This window comes from Trachemys scripta, chromosome 4 (assembly GCF_013100865.1).
Source record: "Trachemys scripta elegans isolate TJP31775 chromosome 4, CAS_Tse_1.0, whole genome shotgun sequence".
NCBI lineage: Eukaryota > Metazoa > Chordata > Testudines > Emydidae > Trachemys > Trachemys scripta.
In genome coordinates, this window is record NC_048301.1 from 95,188,088 (window position 1) to 95,206,128 (window position 18,041).

Consider the following 18,041-nt stretch of genomic DNA (forward strand, 5'->3'; position numbering starts at 1 on the left):
TTTGTGAGCCTGATAAAAGAAAAAAAAGTTAAGCAATTATACAGCAGTAAACATTTATTTAAGACAAAAAAGCTATCTTTTCCAATTTTTCTGTATGGTGAAATCTCTTGGACTACTCAGACAAGATAGAGATATCTAATAGACCTCTACCCTGATATAACGTGACCTGATATAACACGAATTCGGATACAACGCAGTAAAGCAGCGCATCCGGACCGGGCGGGGATGCGCACTCCGGGGATCAAACCAAGTTCGATATAACGTGGTAAGATTTTTTGGCTCCCAAGGACAGCGTTATATCAAGGTAGAGGTGTACTTGTGGGTCAGGGTTTCACCTACAAGAATGAAGGGGAGTTGAACTTTCATCTTCATTTGTCACCTTTCCCCGAGTAAGGTTTGCAACCTCGTGGTGGGACTGTAGTACTTCTAGAAAAACAGATTGTAGTGGTGGCCCATAATGCTCTCTTTCAATTACGGCTGACCAAAAGACTGACTTTTCCTTTTAGACGTCAATGTCAATGTCAGCGTCACCAAAGTCTGCGTCAACAACACACTGCCTACCATAATGTACCCATCATGGGATGGCCTTCAATAAATTCTAGCCCTAACCATCTCATATCTTGACTACTACAACTTGGCTTTGACAAATGCAATCTTGCCTCCCTCAAGTCTATTCAAAACTCTGCTGCTAAGATAATCATCTTGACTTGTTGCTATGACATGAACCCCTTCTTCACATCCCTCCTCTCGCTCCCCTTTCACTACATGAAATACATGCTACTTGTCTTCATCTCTGCTCTGCCAGATACATCAGTCTTCCTTGTCCATTAGCTGAATTTTTCTCTCAAGCACATTCTTTCTTCAACCCCCACCCCCAAAATGGGTAGGAAGAGCTCATAAAAATATGTAAAGCCACTACATTACCCTCATTCAAACACCTCTTTAAATTCACCTCTGCCTGGATAACTACAAAAACAGAACAGCTAGACTACTAGCTAATAAAGCAGCTAGACTATTAGCTAGTGTAGTGTAACTACCACTCATTATACAAAAGTAATAATTTTACTTGTCTTGTTCTTCCCATTTATCCAGCTGCTATCACATTCTAATACTGCAAGCTCTTTAGAATTTATTACATTTATGTAAAGTCCCTAGGCACAAAGGCTCCAATCTTTAATTGGATCATTTAGTGCTACCTTTATATTTTTAATAAAGTAACTGAAGCATCCTGCCTACTCCAGCGATGTAGTACCTAGACAGAGTGAGGTGGTTTGCTAGGAGCACATTAACACTTGTACTGGCTTATTAGTTGGTTCTGGGCACAATTCAAGATGCAAGTGACAAAACAGAAGGCTTATAATTAGGTCGAGTCCACCTAAGTCCAAGTTTCATACATACGTCACATGGCATGTGCGCAAAGTAGGTGTAGCTGCATGCAGACAAATGAGCAAACTCACACTCTGATTGTGCATCCTGGAAGGCACTCAATATCTCCCAGGAGGCATGGAAGTTCCTGATAAGATCAAGCCCTTAATGGCCTGACTCACCCACTTAGCTAGTTTGACACAAGATCTCCATTTTCTCAAATTCATGTCAGAGATTAAAGAAAGTGATAATAAAGCTATTAATTCAGAGACATATTGACCCTCCACACACTGTCTTGGTCGAACGTCCTAATGGATCACAAAACATTTCAAAAGAAGGCCAGTGTTTTCCACTATTATGTTTTTGATACCAGACAAAGGATCTCAGATTCCCTTCCAGACAAACTCAATATTAATGGTACTTCGCTAGATACAAGAGTCCACGTAGCTCCGCAAGACAGTGCTGTGAACCAGGGGCAAGCTTGGGGAAAACCAGTATTTTAGTAGCTCTTTGTCTTAATGATACTTTATTAAAACAAGCCTCCATGAGAAACATGCTTGCCGTCAGGTGAAAACTAGTCAGCCATTTTAGCATTCATATATGTGGCAGTTTCCAAGCTCCTATATGCTACAGGTAGAAGACAGCCTCTTCATGTATTTATTCTCCCAGCATACAACATATTTTATGCTGAAATATATGAGACAGAACAAAATAGCTATAATCATTTTATGCTCCAAAAGTCTGAAGGTGCTGACTTGCACAGAGTGGAACCTGCCACAGACTGAGCAAAACTCTCTAGCCCTTTCTGTTAAATTGCAAGATATTTGCATAGTGTCAAGGGATTTGACAGTCTACCTCATCATGGAAGTGCTGCCCAGAAATAATAACTATCTTCTATTTTGCTTTCTGCCAGAACAAAGCAGGAAATCCATAGGATCTGGCCAGGTGAGTATTCCCTCACAATGGGGAAATTCCCCAAGGCTTTTGTGTTCTTTGCAACACTGCAGGCTTAAATATTAGAACAAGAGCAAAGAAATATGACTTTTTTTAAAAACACCATTTATCTGGACAACATACTAAAGTTGTACCCATATGTTTTGTTTTTAAAGTACCTTTTCAATGCCAACTTTTGAAATCCTTTCAGCACCACTATTGCTTTCAAGGCAGATTCCTTCATCAACACCATCATCATTAGAAAAATCATTGCTCATCTGATCACTGTGACAGCTGCCTTCATTCTCTGCTCCACTATCAGTGCAACTCTCAGTTTGGGGAGACTTCTTAAAAATAAACCATAAATGTTAGTTTATAAAGAAGAGAAAAATGATAGTACACATACATGTAACAAGAGACAATGAATTATCAAAATAAATACTGTGCAATTCTATACTGCCTTCCACCTGCAAATTTCAAAGCGTTTTACAAATAATCCTCTGTGAAATAGGGTACAGTATTATCTATATTTTGCATATGGCAAATCTGAGGAAGATGTTAAGTTTTGAAGACAAACACAGGTAACATTTTATGAATCTTCTGAATGCTAACTAAGTTACACCTCTACCTCGATATAATGCGACCCAATATAACACGAATTCAGATATAATGCGATAAAGCAGTGCTCGAGGGGGGGCAGGGGGGGGCGCTGCACACTCCGGCGGATCAAAGCAAGTTCGATATAACGCGGTTTCACCTATAATGCGGTAAGATATTTTGGCTCCCAAGGACAGCGTTATATAGAGGTAGAGGTGCATGTAGATGTAGGGTACTAACAACGTTCCAATGGATTCCAGGAGAAAAGTCTCCCAAAATGTATTTGTCTTTTGATATTAAAATTAAAATTAGCTAGATATCCCTGACATGTCTATTTTAGGATTATGTCCATGGAGCTACTTTTTCTTGAACAGAAGTCGTATAGATGCAGTATGTAGGTTCTTGAGAGTTCTGTAATACTTAAAACAAAATTAAAAATACATAAATGGAAAGTTTGTCTTGCTTGTTTTTCCAGTGAAGCATGCCTACTAATCCTAAACCAACTGACAGCAACAGTCTTTTGATCTCAAAGTCACTGTTCTCACAAAGCAATCCTTAAGCTTAGACACATTAGTTTTGCATTTCAAGATTCCAATAAGCAACATTTTACCCTTTTTACTAGTGAAAATTAAGCCTGGGTGTCCTTCACAGTGGGTGCAATGAAACAGATTTCAATTCTGTTCTCTTTTAAAGTTAACTTTAAGCACTTTATATCCAGTTTACTCTGTAAAAATATGGGTGAAGAAGTGAGAAGAGAACAGATATTCTGAGAAATATCTAAGATATATAGTACTCACATGCCCATGAAAGTGCCTCTGAAGAGGCACTTTGCTGTACATTTCTCCCAGCCCAAAGGCCATGTATCAAAGCCACCATCTTTCTAGGTAAGGAGGAGGGAGAGGTGGCTTTCATAACCACCAAACCAAATTCTTACTGTTTACAAATGCACCACTCACTTTCCAGAGAATGAATTATACTCAATGTCATTCACTGTTCTCAGCTTCTAACAAGATGGAGGAAGAAATATACCAGCACTGGAAATTAAACCCAGGCACCTTACATAACAGTATAGAGCACTGGCAGAAGCCCCCTCTTGTAAATTAATTTTAACTCCAAACCTTCAGAGAAAAAGAAATATGGGATGAGACTTTTGACACTAAGTGCCCAAAGTTGTTCCTAAATCCTGATTAAGGTACCCAAAAAAGTGGTCTGATTTTCAAAAGTGTTGAGCACTCAGAAATTTCAACTGAAGTCAAGGTGAACTGTTGGTATTCAGAACTTTTGAAAATCAGGAAACTTTTTTCTGATGCCTTAATAAGAATTTAGGAACCCTAACAGGCATGTGTTTTCAAAATATTGGCCATGTTTTCCCTAATGGAATGGTTTTTAACGTTTTTTCATTTGTAGACCCTCTACAAATTTTTGAATGGAAGTGCGGACCCCTTTGGAAATCTTAGACATAGTCTGCAGACACCCAGGAGTCCACAAACCACAGGTTGAAAACCACTGCCCTAGTGACACTAGATTTTAAGAGATGCTAGAGGAAGGTTGTTCTCAGAAAGACTATAGACTGGTCTTTACCTCATCTTCAACATCAATGAATGTGCTCATGTCTAGCTCTTCAGGAAAAGTCATGCGATCATTAAGTTTAATCCTGTGCATAGTGGTGTAATCAAAGTCAAACCTCTTCAACTGTAAAGTCAGCAGATATGGAAAATGCAGAAACCGCAAGCCCTAAACAAAAACACAATATCCAATGGGCAAAATTATGTTACATATATAGATAATCACTAACCAATGTAATGTTACCCAAATGGTATGTATTTACCTTCCTTGCATCACATTTCTTCTTGCAGCGTTCGCAGAAATACTGATTAGGACCATCAAGGATCTCAGGCTGAATGAACGCATGCAACGCTTCTTCCTAATTAAAAAAAGATGTTACCTGCTTTTTAAGAATGTTTACTTTTATGTACGTGATTTAGAACATTATATTTATGCTTAGATTGCAAATACAGAATACAATGGTTGCAATTTGAAGTATTCACAAATTCAAAAGCAATTTGAATTACAGAAGTCTAGAAGAATGATACAAAAAACCCATAGAAACAAAGATCAGGAAAACATCAAGTGAAGCCAACCTTTCTGCCCTGCCCCACGGTAAGCAGTCAAATCATGAACAACAATACATTACTATTAATTATATTTCATTCAGCCATTTGATGGGTCCATCATGTCCTGGTTTTGCACACAATCTAAAATGAAATATATCCCTGTTATCTTGCACGTCACATGTAGTCACTTCTGTTCAATCAGTTGTTACATAATTGATCTTATTCCTTACTTTGCTTTAGTTAGCTATCAGCCCCACATCCTTATCCCACAATTTACAAATGGCTCTTTCCCTTCAGGGACAATACTTTTCCCCATCACATGTCACATTATTCCAAGCACAAACAGAAGAAAGAGAGCAATTATTTAGTTCCTCAATGTCTGTTTTGTAGGTGGCTGTCTCTCCATCTGCCAGGGGATGCTAATGCTGCTTTAGAATAAGTCAGTCAGTTTTTCTCCCATCTAAAACAAATATTGAACCTCTACTCCCAGTGCAATGAGAAACACAATTGCCATCTTCCAGGGATACATTCTACTTACTAGCACAAACCATATGTGGCTGTAAACCAAAAATAGTCATGAGTCACCTCCAATAGCTACAAGGGAAATGTTTCTAATCCTCCTTTAAATACGAGTTATAGTGATTTCCATCTAGCTTCTCTGTATAGTTGGGAAGTTAAAACATAATTAGCTAATAATTTTTCTCCTCTTTTCAACAAATGTTATAGAGGGTATAAATTGTGCATACCAGTAACGAAATCTGTGAGAACAAAATCTGCTTTAAAAAAAAAATCAATTAATTTTAAAGCAGTTCAATGAAGAATCTTATCCAGAGTTACTAACGGTTAAAACCTTTACCCAGTTAGCGTGAAAGCTGAGAGACTGGGTTTATGAACTACAGATGATACTCTGGAGTTATCTGCTCACCTGCAGATATCTCTGCAATCTAAAACAGAAATACCATTGGCATGTTGATGGTGCTTACTTTAAAGAGAAGAGGATCAAATAAAAATCATAATGATGCTTTGAAAATCATTGTCTCATGATGGAACATAGTTGTTCCCTGAAGTCCAAATAAATAAGAGGGGGCTTAGTTGGGCAGAATAGACTCACCAATTGCAAAATGGCTGGTACAGAGCTTATAAGACTACTATCTAAATCATGTTGTTTGATGGATCCCATTTTGGGAAGAGATCAAGGATATGGGAAGGTCTTCAAAAAGCCTCCAATTCATCCCTTCTCCCTCCATTTCTTTTCTGAGAACTCAGGGAAGCACTAAGAACAAATAACAAAACAAAAGGTTTTATAGCCCTGCTTTTTCCATACGAACAAAAATTTTGTTATTATTGTAAGAGATGAGAGACTCTTTACAAAAGGACTGTTCTCCAGACCACAATGTCTCACCAATGAGAAATGTGCCAAATTTCACAGAGAGATTGCACAGAGAAAGTTAGTTATCACCATCCTTCACTTTTTGTACACAAATAGAAAAAGGAAAAAAATAGATCACTTCTTAACAACCCTAAAAGATAATCACAACTCTGAAGCAGGAAGGCTCTTTAAACATGTCAAAACTTTTTAGTGAGCCTAAAGTAAACTCTCTATATATTTACTTCCTAAATACTGCAGAATGCCTTTAATCTAAAGGCAACAAAATGTTAACAGATTGGGAGATTATTTACTAAATGCAGGAAGTTATATTAAAAATATAGCAGATAAAAATCAGTAGGAGGTAAATAAATTGTAAGTCTTCATTTAAGAAGGGATTGCTGTGTTTTGACAGTGGGGTTTTTGGACTGGCTAACAATTTAACAATTCAGAACAAATTAAATGAAAGCAAAACAAGTCAACAGCCAGCATGTTGAATACCAAACTTAGAAGACAACAAAAACATGGCCTATGGAGGTACTGCTTGCGGAATAAATGCAAGCCAGGAATCTTACCAAACCTCTCCATAAGCTTCTACAAATCTTTCTCTGGTACTAATTATTTTATTCCAATAATTGCTGTTTGTTACATAGGAGACAAGCAACAGTCTCTATAAAAATATATTCACAATATAAAAGAAAAATGTTGCAATTCATTCCTCAACAAACGAATGACGTGTGAATGATGAGCATAAGTGGTTATGTAAAGTTTACGTAGACTCGGTACGATGTGCAAGTCAACAAGGAAACATACTAGAATATATTTGTGTTATGGAGAAAACAGGTAATGCTCCTATGGACCTCCAAAAGTTGAATGAAATATCATGAACAGTAATGTATTCTTGTTAATGATTTCATTGCTTACCACAGGAATAGATAGTGAGATGCACTTTGACCTATGGTTTACTGGAATTATTTAAAAACTTCACTATTATTATATATATCATGTTTCCAACTTGTATCATATATGTAAGCACTGTTGATGTACTGTATGTATAATATACTAAGTTTTCCAACTCTCCTCCAATTTTCCACTGCATAGTCTTTATATCAAAGTTACCTATGATGATTAGTATAAATCTTCTCTACTCCAGTTATTATATTGACCAGTCTCCTCTCTTATTCGGTTATAATTCACTAACAACAAAATTAACTATTGGTATAACGTTGTTTCTGTGTGGTTCACTGCGTGAGTGGCATCATATGACCCCTACTTTCAGTAACTGTACTTTTAGAGCAAGACAATTTATCCACGAGGAAATATTAGCTAACCTGGTAGCTATTACATTTTAAACGTTAAAAAAATTGATACCACACACACCATAAGTTAATATATCATGAAAACCAAAATATTTTAAAGTTTTCAAGTAGTCTATTTTATCCCAAGCTATCACTGTTTGTTCTTTTATGGTGCTGAATATCATCGTACTTTACACATTAACATATTGTAATAAAAATAATCCAATCTCATCATTGCCTGAGATAGAAAGGCACTTTGAATAAGCTTCCATTTTTCACAAAATGTCATTATGGTATATCTACTGCATCTGATAGCCACTGATTTGAGATTACTGTAAATATTTGTTTAGCTCTATGAATATGAGAAGTAGAATTTTTATAAACAGTTAAATGAGCTACAAATATAAATCTATGGGGAAAGCCAGTCAGTGTATACAGGTATGATTTCATTAATCTAAAAAACAATAAAAAGTCCATGTGGCTAATTAATGTCCCAAATTACACAAGCAACTAAAAAAAAAAAAAACCAAGAGTTTGCTAACCTAAAGATATAATGGAAAGCAAACTGGAAAGCTCAGAGGATGGGTAATGGGATACTTATCCTTTTATTTATCATTGCTTAAAATCCAAGCCAGGTCAGTAATGGCAATGTCATTAAAACTGGATAGCTGTTTATGCTTATATAAAATTAGATGATGGGCTGAATACATCTTCTTTAGACAGATGCTGACATCACAAGATCCTTGTTTGCAGTCTCTAAAGAGGAGTCAAAAGTGCTCAACACCTACAACTCCCACTAAAATCAAAGGATGCTCAATACCTCTCAAGACTAGATCTGCTGGGAAAGCAGTATGTAGAATCTTTATCTAATGCCCTACTCCTAGTGTGCCACATCTAGGGCTGAGACAATAGTTCAGCCTCAATACCAAATCTTCTTTTGGCTCCTCTATACCAGTGTTTCTCAACCTTTTTGTACTGGCAACCCCCTTTGGACTTCAAACAATTATGACACACACACACACCCCCACTACAGAAAATTCTGACCCCCTATCTTAAGCTGGAGGCTTCAAGGCTGAAACATGTAAATTAGCTTTGCAGGGGACCCCTGTGGCGTGGGGCCCCAGGCAGCTGCCCTGCTTCCTAGCCTTTAACGCCAGCCCTGCTAAACCCATCCTGTGACCCCCAGGTTGAGAACACAGCTCTATACTGTTCTATTGATAGCCAGATAATTTCACTGGCTAATCCTGTTGTCCATACAGCCGTTTGCATCAACAGAAAATATACTTCTAAACTTGAATATTGTAATATAGGCGACTTTTTGTTTTCCATTGTCTGTCTATAATTTTTTTCAGGATCTAAATCACAAGTCAGATATCAGACCTATATCGCAACACAACTAGTTACTGAGGTCTCAGATCTATGTAAATTCTTTATAATTTATATGTATATGCTTTTTCTAAATTTAAGCCCTTGAACAAAGCAAAGTTATTAAATTGATTTAGATGGCCTTGGAGTGTATGCTAGCAAAGCCCTAGTCCCCTGGACATGCATTAATAATGTAAAGCTATACTACATGAAATGAACCAAAGAAAGAAAAAAAAAAAATCAGAAAAGTAAATAAGGTTTCTTCAAACTGCAAACCTTAAGGACAGTATCAAATTGAAGACAGAAAATTTAGAATAGTTTTAAGTTCTATTTTGATTAGAAAAGAAGGCAAAAAGGAAGTGTAATTATTCATAACTCTTGGAAGTTCTCCAATATTCTGTTTCACAAAAATTTCACACACAAAATTTCATATTTAAAAACTTTTTATGTAGTATACTATAGCAAACAGTGGCATAATAAACTTTATTTGACATACTATATAATAACCTTACTTATATCTTGTACATCCATTATCTCTCTTTCAAAGTAATGGAAAATCACTTACCTCTAACTAGAGTTCTTTGAAGGTAGTATCCTCCTTAGATCCCCTATCTTGGGTAGTGTCGCCTGCTGCAAGTTCCCTTAGGAGCTGACTAGCAAGGTCTAAAAAGTTTTACATTCCCTTCCACAAGCCCTATTAGCGCATGTGTGAACCTTTTTGTATCTCTTTCTCATTCCCTTTTTACCTAAACCTACTGAACCATCATCATCTGTGGATCAATGGAGGATACTACCTTCAGAGAATTCCATTTAGAAACAGGCGATTTTTCCCTTCTCCAAAAGCCAGTATCCTCCATATCTCCCCACTGTTGAAGACTACAAAGCTAAAACAACATCTGCTACAGACAAGACAAATACAGGGAGGAGAATCAACTGCATAGTCAAAGTACGCATAATTATAAAATAGCTCAAATAAATGGAGCGTAAACACGAACTGCAACCATGTAACTACCTCAACACAAAAGCTTTGAACTAGCTTGTCTCATTGTCTAATTGATACTGATATTTAGCAAATGCTGTGAAATATCAACTGTAATTTAAACTAATCTGAATATTTATCATTAAGTACTTAAGTGAAGCTTCCGGTATATTTGTTTTTATATATAAAGAGAGACAAATATTTTAATTTTCCATAATATTCTGTAGCAGACTTCTTCCCTATCAAAGAAAATAATTCTAGAATATCATAGAATCATAAAATATCAGGGTTGGAAGGGACCTCAGGAGGTCATCTAGTCCAACCCCCTGCTCAAAGCAGGACCAATCCCCAACTAAATAATTTGAGACTTAAGGACGCCACTCAAAAGAAGAGTCAGTGATTAATGGAATTATTTTTGCATTTTTATTGATACAGTGAATAGAGACTTTATATATAGACTTTCTAAATAGAATACACACACACACACACACACACACACACACACACTTTCTAAATAGAATATACATATATATTCTATTTAGAAAGTCTAAGTGTGTGTGTGTGTGTGTGTGTGTGTGTGTGTGTGTGTGTGTGTGTATATTCTATTTAGAAAGTCTATATATAAAGTCTCTATTCACTGTATCAATAAAAATGCAAAAAAGAAAATTCCTTGTTTGTTGTATTATTGAAAATTTCCTGAAATACAGTTTAAAAAACAATGAAAGAGAAAGCCATTTAACACATCAAAGTCTGCAACATCTTAAAACAGCAATTTCAAATGCACCTCCAGTTAGGTGTAAGAAGTGCCACAAAATTTGGAAAAATGTTGAGAGGCACTCAGAAAATTTTCTTTACACCCATCCTATTTTTAAAGTTACATGATGAATGTCTCTAATCCTAGTTATTACCCTAAAGACTGACATCCAAAGCTTTAAAATATTAAGTGCCCTTTGTAACTGAAGCTATACTGGTAGCTAACCTAGAGATAGCAGTTCTTTTGTTAAGAAATTGAAAGAATTATGTTAGTGTTTTACAACAGTGCCAACTCATTAAATACAAGGGAGAACATTAACATTTAAAAATAAATGTAATAAATAATAAAATAAATATAAAGCAATTTATAACCCTAATATTTGCATTGCTTTAAAATATTCAATATTTCTGAGATAAAAATTCTTTGACTTATCACCCATTTTTAATAATTCCATCAAGTATTTATTTTTAAAACCACAACAGTGGTATGAAACATTATGCAAATTACTTTTCTTGTGGAAAGCAGGTGATTAAACGTTATTCCCTACATTTTATACATTTGCCAATATCACTAATGCCAGTGCAAAAGTATTAATAAAGAAAATAGAGGCATAATGGAATTTTTATCATTAGAATTACAGAATGCTTGCCAAATGAATAAGGGACGTATTATTTTTAAACTCTTAAATTATAAAAACCAACACAGAGATTAAACTAGTAACCAAATTTCAGTAGGTAGCTGTCCTGTTCTTTCACTAAACCTTCCAACAGTGCTAACAAAAGCTAATAGAAGTGCTAATAAAAAAACCACCAGTCAATCAAAAGAACATCAGTGTTTTCACAAGAGATACCTAGGGCAAATACTGAAAATTCTATCAGAAAGAAAATAATAAATTATTGTAACCTCAAGGCAGAATAGTTGCATTTCCCCTCCCCTTATACATGCACCAGTAGGACTCATTGAAGGGTTAAAAAAATCTTCTAGAACTTGCTAGCTGGTTCACTGCACAAAGACGAACACCCCAAGATGGAGTATCTAGGATGATACTTACCAAGTAAGAAAATTATACCACTGTCGCATTATGTATTCTATGTGTGTATGGATGCACTAGCTGTCAGCATAAGAGTACACACCACGCTAGCAAATGCCTGGTTGGAGCCATAAGGTCTGATGACCAATGGAATATCCAGGTAAGTGTCAATTCTCCAGCCCTCATAGCCACATTCTAGACATCTTACATAGTCCTTCAGTTTGCCTTGATACAGTTGATTTATGAGATCAGCCTAAAACAAATGGAGAGATTTATTTTGGCATAGTTTGAAACAACATCTAAAAAAGGTTAAAACAAAATATTCCTTTTCTTTAGTTTTACACTGACATCCTTTTTTCCTTACACTTAATTGAAGAGGGAGCGATCATAGTTGTATATTTTTCACGTTTAATACATATTTTATAATCAGTGTGTGTGTGCGCAATAATGCACACTTCAGAGCACATGCTACTGGGCAATAAAATGTCCTGATGGTTCCTGTTTTCTACCTTATGTTTATTTTAGAGAACAATTTTATCATCACGGTGGTTCCTGCTTTCTACATATAAAGCAGTGCTCTAACGTAAACATAATGTTGTAAAATAATGTTATTTCTTATTACTTAATCACAATTATATTATTTCAGTCCTCATCTGTGTTCAAAAAATGCTGGCGGCCGGTCAGGGGAAGGTACTACAAAGGAATCATCTGCAACTCCCCACTAACGATTGTCCCGAAGGGGCGAGTACACCATCTGCATATCCATAGTATGCAGCAATGCTCTGGCCATGGCCATTCCTCTTTTATCTAGGGCAGGGAAAGGAAAGCTGCATAGAGCCATCTATGCTGGCTAAAGGATACCTAGGAATTTCTTCCATAGTGGGGAAACCCTCAATTGGTCAGTTATGCTGGCTCTCTGCAGTGCACATCAAACCTGAGGATCCAGCTCACTGCGACCAGGACTTAGACCTTTACACACACAACTTCAATTAAAAGAATAAAATCTGTAAACCAATCTCAACAAATAAATCACACTCAAGCATGCAGTAAGTCAACCACTGCCTCAGATAAAAGACAGTGGCAGATTTTCAACTGTCTTGCAAAACAATTACCACATCACTACATTTAGAAGACAGAGTTAAACAACATTCCTCCAACATTCTTTCCCTGAAAGATGAAGTTTTATGGTATATTACCTGCTCTGTTTGCTTCCACTTCTGTTCCAAAGCATCAAACATGACTCTACAAAGCTCCTGTACATCATGTTGCTGCCATGCTGGTATAAAGTAAAATTAATCTCATTCAGTGAAAACAAGAAAAAAAAAAATCATTCACACCCTTCTAATATTTTCTATAGCATAGTTATAGATTATATATATTGTTTAAAATAAATCATTTAATTTTGAGGGTACTGTCAAAGTTCTATGCCTAAGATATGATTTACTGTAAAAACTTTCCCTCTAGGGCTTAAGTTATTCTAAAATCATAAAATGAAGAAAGTTAGCATACATCTTGTCTAAATGTACATACATATATATATTATATATATAAAAAAGGACAAGTTTTGAGCATATGTTCTTACAAGTATAAATATACATGTAAACAATATGGAGGTGCTTGTTTGCAGTTACAGTTTAAGATAGAATTAGTCTTCCATTATAAACTTCACACACCTCACCCACACTTCCCCAAAACTAAAACAAATCCACCTAGGTTTTTCCCCAGAAAGTTTAAGGCAAATAAAGTCTCATCTCATATCATGTCGGGACACGTGCAAAGTGCAGAAGATCATCAGGGCATAGGGCAGAATTACATTGTCCAAGCGACCAACTGTGCGTCCCCAAATTTAATGTGTTTGGAATTTTCTGTATTATTTTCTGTTTAAGGGTAACCTTTGCATTTCTAGGTTGATTTTTGTTTTATGAGACAGCTACATTATCTTTTAAAAGGGGATTTCCTTTAAATAACTGATATTTACAACTTTAATTCCAATTTAAAGATTTTTGCCAGAAATATATACTTAATTTCTAGCTGCGAGGAAAAAAAAAAAAAAAAGTTTAAAAATAATTTGGGGGAATCAATCTTAAAACTCTACATAAAAATGAAAAATGGAAAGCTTCTAGGCAAAACTGTAACATTGTCTTTCCAATGATCTCAAATATTTATTTAAAAGTTTGAATTCACTCTATGGACTCGGACCATAAAAATTCAAGAAATCTAAGATGAATTTTCATTCATTTGCCTCACACTACAAAACAAAAAGCACTTTTAGAAATGAAGTGTCCATTTAAACTACTTTATTGGAACTTAGTTTTATGTCCTTTAAAATTGTATGAACAGAGGTCTTTTTACACCACCAGTATCAGTTTAGTGCCCTTATGAGTGTCCTTTGAATGAGCACTAGCCAGAAAACAACAACAGCTATTACAATTACTCTAAATTTTCCACATAATAAAATCCAACATCAAATATTACCCTCACTACTATCCCATCCAAAGCTCCGTGTAACATCTGTTGTTTCAATTGCTCTCTTTTTGCTGGTCTGCAATAAAACAAACAGTCTTTGAAGCTGGTAAGGGATGCTCATCACTGCCTCTTCTTCAGATTCTTCAAATTCCCATCTATTAACAAATAAAATATTTGAGTAATACTCCCTTCTAAAGCAATTCATTTCACAAAATAGCATTTAAGTTAGGCGAAATTATCTTGTCCTTAAATGTCTACTAAATTGTAGGAGTTAACTGATGCTCTGTTTGCTTAATGAAAATCAAATTTTTCTCCAGGTTTCATAAACCTCTCTCAGCAACTGTACCAAAATAAAAGTTGTCAATCATTTCAGAATCTCTGATTTAACGGCTGCTATTATGGACACAAGCAACACTTTCAAGAACAAAGCATGCAAAAACCACCTAATTTCCTCCTTTGACAGGGTTACTGGCCTAGTGGATAGGGGGAAGTAGTAGATATGATTTATCTTCATTTTAGTAAAGCTTTTGACAGTCCCACATGACCTTCTTGAAAGCAAACCAGGAAAATGTGGTCTAAAGGAAATTATAAAGCGGGTGCACAATTGACTGAAAAAAACATACTCAAGGAGTAGTTATTAATGGTTTGCTGTCAGACAAGGAGGATATATCTAGTGGGTCCTGCAAGGGTCCATAACTATTCACTTGGACATTAGAGTGAGGAGTATGCTTATAAAATCTGCAGATAACACCAAGTTGGGAGGTGTTGCAAGCATGCTGGAGGACAGGATTAGAATTCAAAATGACCTTGATTAATTGGAGAACTGACCTAAAATCTACACGATAAAATTCATTAAAGACAAGTGCAATACACTCAGGAAGGAAAAAGCAAATGCACAAATACAAAATGGGGAATAGCTGGTTGGGCAGCAGTAGCGCAGAAAAGGATATGTTAAGAGCTGTAATAAAGAGGATGTAGATTGTTTGTTCTCAGTGTCGACTGAAGGTAGGACAGGAAGTTATAGGCCTAATTTGCAGCAAAAGAAAGATTTATGTTAGATATTAGACAAATTTTCAAACTATAAGGATAGTTAAGTATTTAAACAGGTTACTAAAGGAGGTTGTGAAATCAATGTCTGTGGAGGGCTTTAAGAACAGGTTAGACAACACCATCAGGGATGGTCTAGGTATACTTAGTCCTGCCTCAGCACAGGGGGACAGATTGATGACCTCAAGAGATTTGGGGGAGAAAAGGGGGTTGGAGAGTGGAATGGACCTTAATGACTTTCCAGCCCCACATTTCTATTATTCTGTGTTCTTTGGATGTGTCAACTTTGTTTGAAATCTTTGCCACACAGTTTGTAAGCAATGCACCTGGGTATTCATAGGTCAAAAGCTATAGTTCTATATCTGATGTGCTTTGCAAGTTTAAACTAAGATAGCATATACTCAAACTATAATGTGCATATCTCTGCTTTACAACAACTTTTGCACATTTGCTTAATAATCTGTCCTCTGTGACAAGACTATCATGATTGCTTTTTATTACTAAACTAAATATGTCTGCAAAACAGTTACTTTTGATCTGAAATGTTCAAGGGCCATGCACTAGTCCATCTTTTACATATTTATTCTTTTTAAACAACATACAAGTGTTTCAGTTTTTGAAATTGTCAAGCCAAATGAAGTGTGGATTTAACATTTATAGTACTCAGGCCATTTTTTAAAAAGCCTGCATTATGAATGTAATGATTGTACGTTTATAAATTCTTTTAAAAAGATCTTAACATTCCCTATTAAACATTTGGATGTTATCAAATATTGGTAATTTAAATGTTTTAAATAGATTTCAATATAAATGAAGATACATATACAGGATTAGAAGAAAGCGAAAAAAAACATTTTGCAAAGAGCAGATGAATGACAACTTTATCATCGCAATTCTATGTACTTTTATGCTTAGGACTCATCTACCCTACAGGAAAAACTAGACATTAGACTTAGGCATGCCTGATTTGGATATAGGTGTACTAGACCTTTAGATAACAATAGTAGGTCTTGTCTAACAGGTTTTTCCATCTACATTTGGGGAAATTGTATTGTACCATGGATGTCCATTAACCACAGCAGAGAACCATCCTAGCCCACGGCTCACCTTGTGGTACATAATATGCCAGGGGAGATCAAACAATCCCATACAAAGAAACCATTCATTCAGTTTAATGGGAAAAAGAATGATCATAAAACACGTTTTACTGTGTCACAGATGGATGCTTACATCAAAATTACCCACCACAAAGAAACATCTTAAGTGTCATTGAATGGCAAAAATGTTTAAGCATTATCTATATAGGATCTTATATTGCAGCCATCATCATGGTATCCAAACACTTTACAAATTAATTAAAGTGACACAAGAAGATCCCTGTGTTGCTCTCATTTCCTCAGAATGTTAAAGTGACTTTAGGGCTTCTTGGGTTTGATTGGGGTATTCTTAAACGTGATTTTGCTCAAGTTATTGGAGGGAAGCTGAAGATTCTCTATTTTATTTTGACTTGAAGATGTAGAGGTTCTTGGTCACTCTGATTTCTTCTTGAGCCACATTCCACAGTTATGGGCCAGTTGCCAAGAAAGCTTCCTCCTGGGCACAAAAGTCACTACTTAAAAGAGCAAGGGGTTTTATTTGGAAATAAGGTGATTGTAGATGTAACTTAACAAAATGTGTTGTTGGCTTTACGTGCCTGGGGAGATTACAACAAGTGTGAACAAAGAACAGCTGTAGGTTCCGTTCATGGTTAAAACTCTAGGTAGCCAGGTAACTGAACCTGATCTAGAATATAAAAAAGAAAAGGAGAGAAGAAATTTGTTCTTGAGGCAAGTTCCTTCCTTGTTTTCCTTACAACCCCTGTTCCTTATGTCTACCCACCTTGGAAACAACTGCACTCCCTGCACACCCAAAACTGCCACTGCAGTTTAGATGCATTTGCATTTCCAAACAGGAGAGGTAACATGAAAGAAATTCACATGCCATGCCTGCATATCTGTGGCAGGATAGAAGTCTATTACATTAGTTTTCTAAGATGTCAATATTAATGATACAATCTTGTTTATATAAAACAAATACTTACTTGTATAATGCATTTCTAAATTCAGGAGTCATGAAAAGTGTTTGCAATAGGCTGTTCAAATAGCAAGTCATTGCTTGATTTACTAATCCCACATAGCCTAAAAAATATATAAATAAGAGTTTGAGTTGGAAACACAAAGTAGTTTCCACACCTGACAGAAGAAAACTAATATGTAACTCACAAGAAAGAATGATTATAGAAGCAACATTACCACCAGCACATGCAGGTATGTCATTAAAATAACACATTTTTCAGTATAAAAAAGTGAAGACATTGCATGAATTGATGTGCTAATTATTGCTCAAACTGGGACAGCATTAAAGATGTACAGTTTAAAAAGTCATTTGACATTCAACTTCTCAAAATTTCCTTGAACCACATGAGTACATTTTAATGATATTGTAAAAGACAATTCATTAATATTAAACTAAATGTTCAAAGTTTACTAGGTACTACTAACATGGTAACAAGTGAAGCTATAACCTATTTTTTTTTAAATGATTTACATCAAGAAGGTAATTTACACTTGAGACTGAAAAAAAATCCAGAGTTTGGTGTAATTAAAAGCAAAATAGCAACTTTAACTGTTGTAATCACTCCCTAAGCCATCATCTGTAAAGCACTTTGTGCTGATTAATAACAAATCA

At 35.7% G+C, this 18,041-nt stretch overlaps 1 protein-coding gene across 3 annotated transcripts in view; it reads right to left on the reverse strand.

Moving 5' to 3' along the window:
- Positions 1-18,041, reverse strand: part of USP47 (ubiquitin specific peptidase 47) — a 105,208-nt gene that overhangs the window by 54,213 nt on the left and 32,954 nt on the right. For 2 of the 3 annotated variants that reach the window (XM_034769989.1, XM_034769990.1), the window contains 7 exons: positions 17,395-17,491; positions 14,277-14,422; positions 12,998-13,077; positions 11,905-12,054; positions 4,724-4,819; positions 4,477-4,629; positions 2,478-2,645 (listed from right to left, as the gene is read on the reverse strand). In XM_034769989.1, coding sequence (XP_034625880.1) covers positions 2,478-2,645; positions 4,477-4,629; positions 4,724-4,819; positions 11,905-12,054; positions 12,998-13,077; positions 14,277-14,422; positions 17,395-17,491 — 890 coding nt within the window. The remainder of the gene's footprint in view (positions 1-2,477; positions 2,646-4,476; positions 4,630-4,723; positions 4,820-11,904; positions 12,055-12,997; positions 13,078-14,276; positions 14,423-17,394; positions 17,492-18,041) is intronic. The other variant, XM_034769991.1, reaches the window with a different exon arrangement.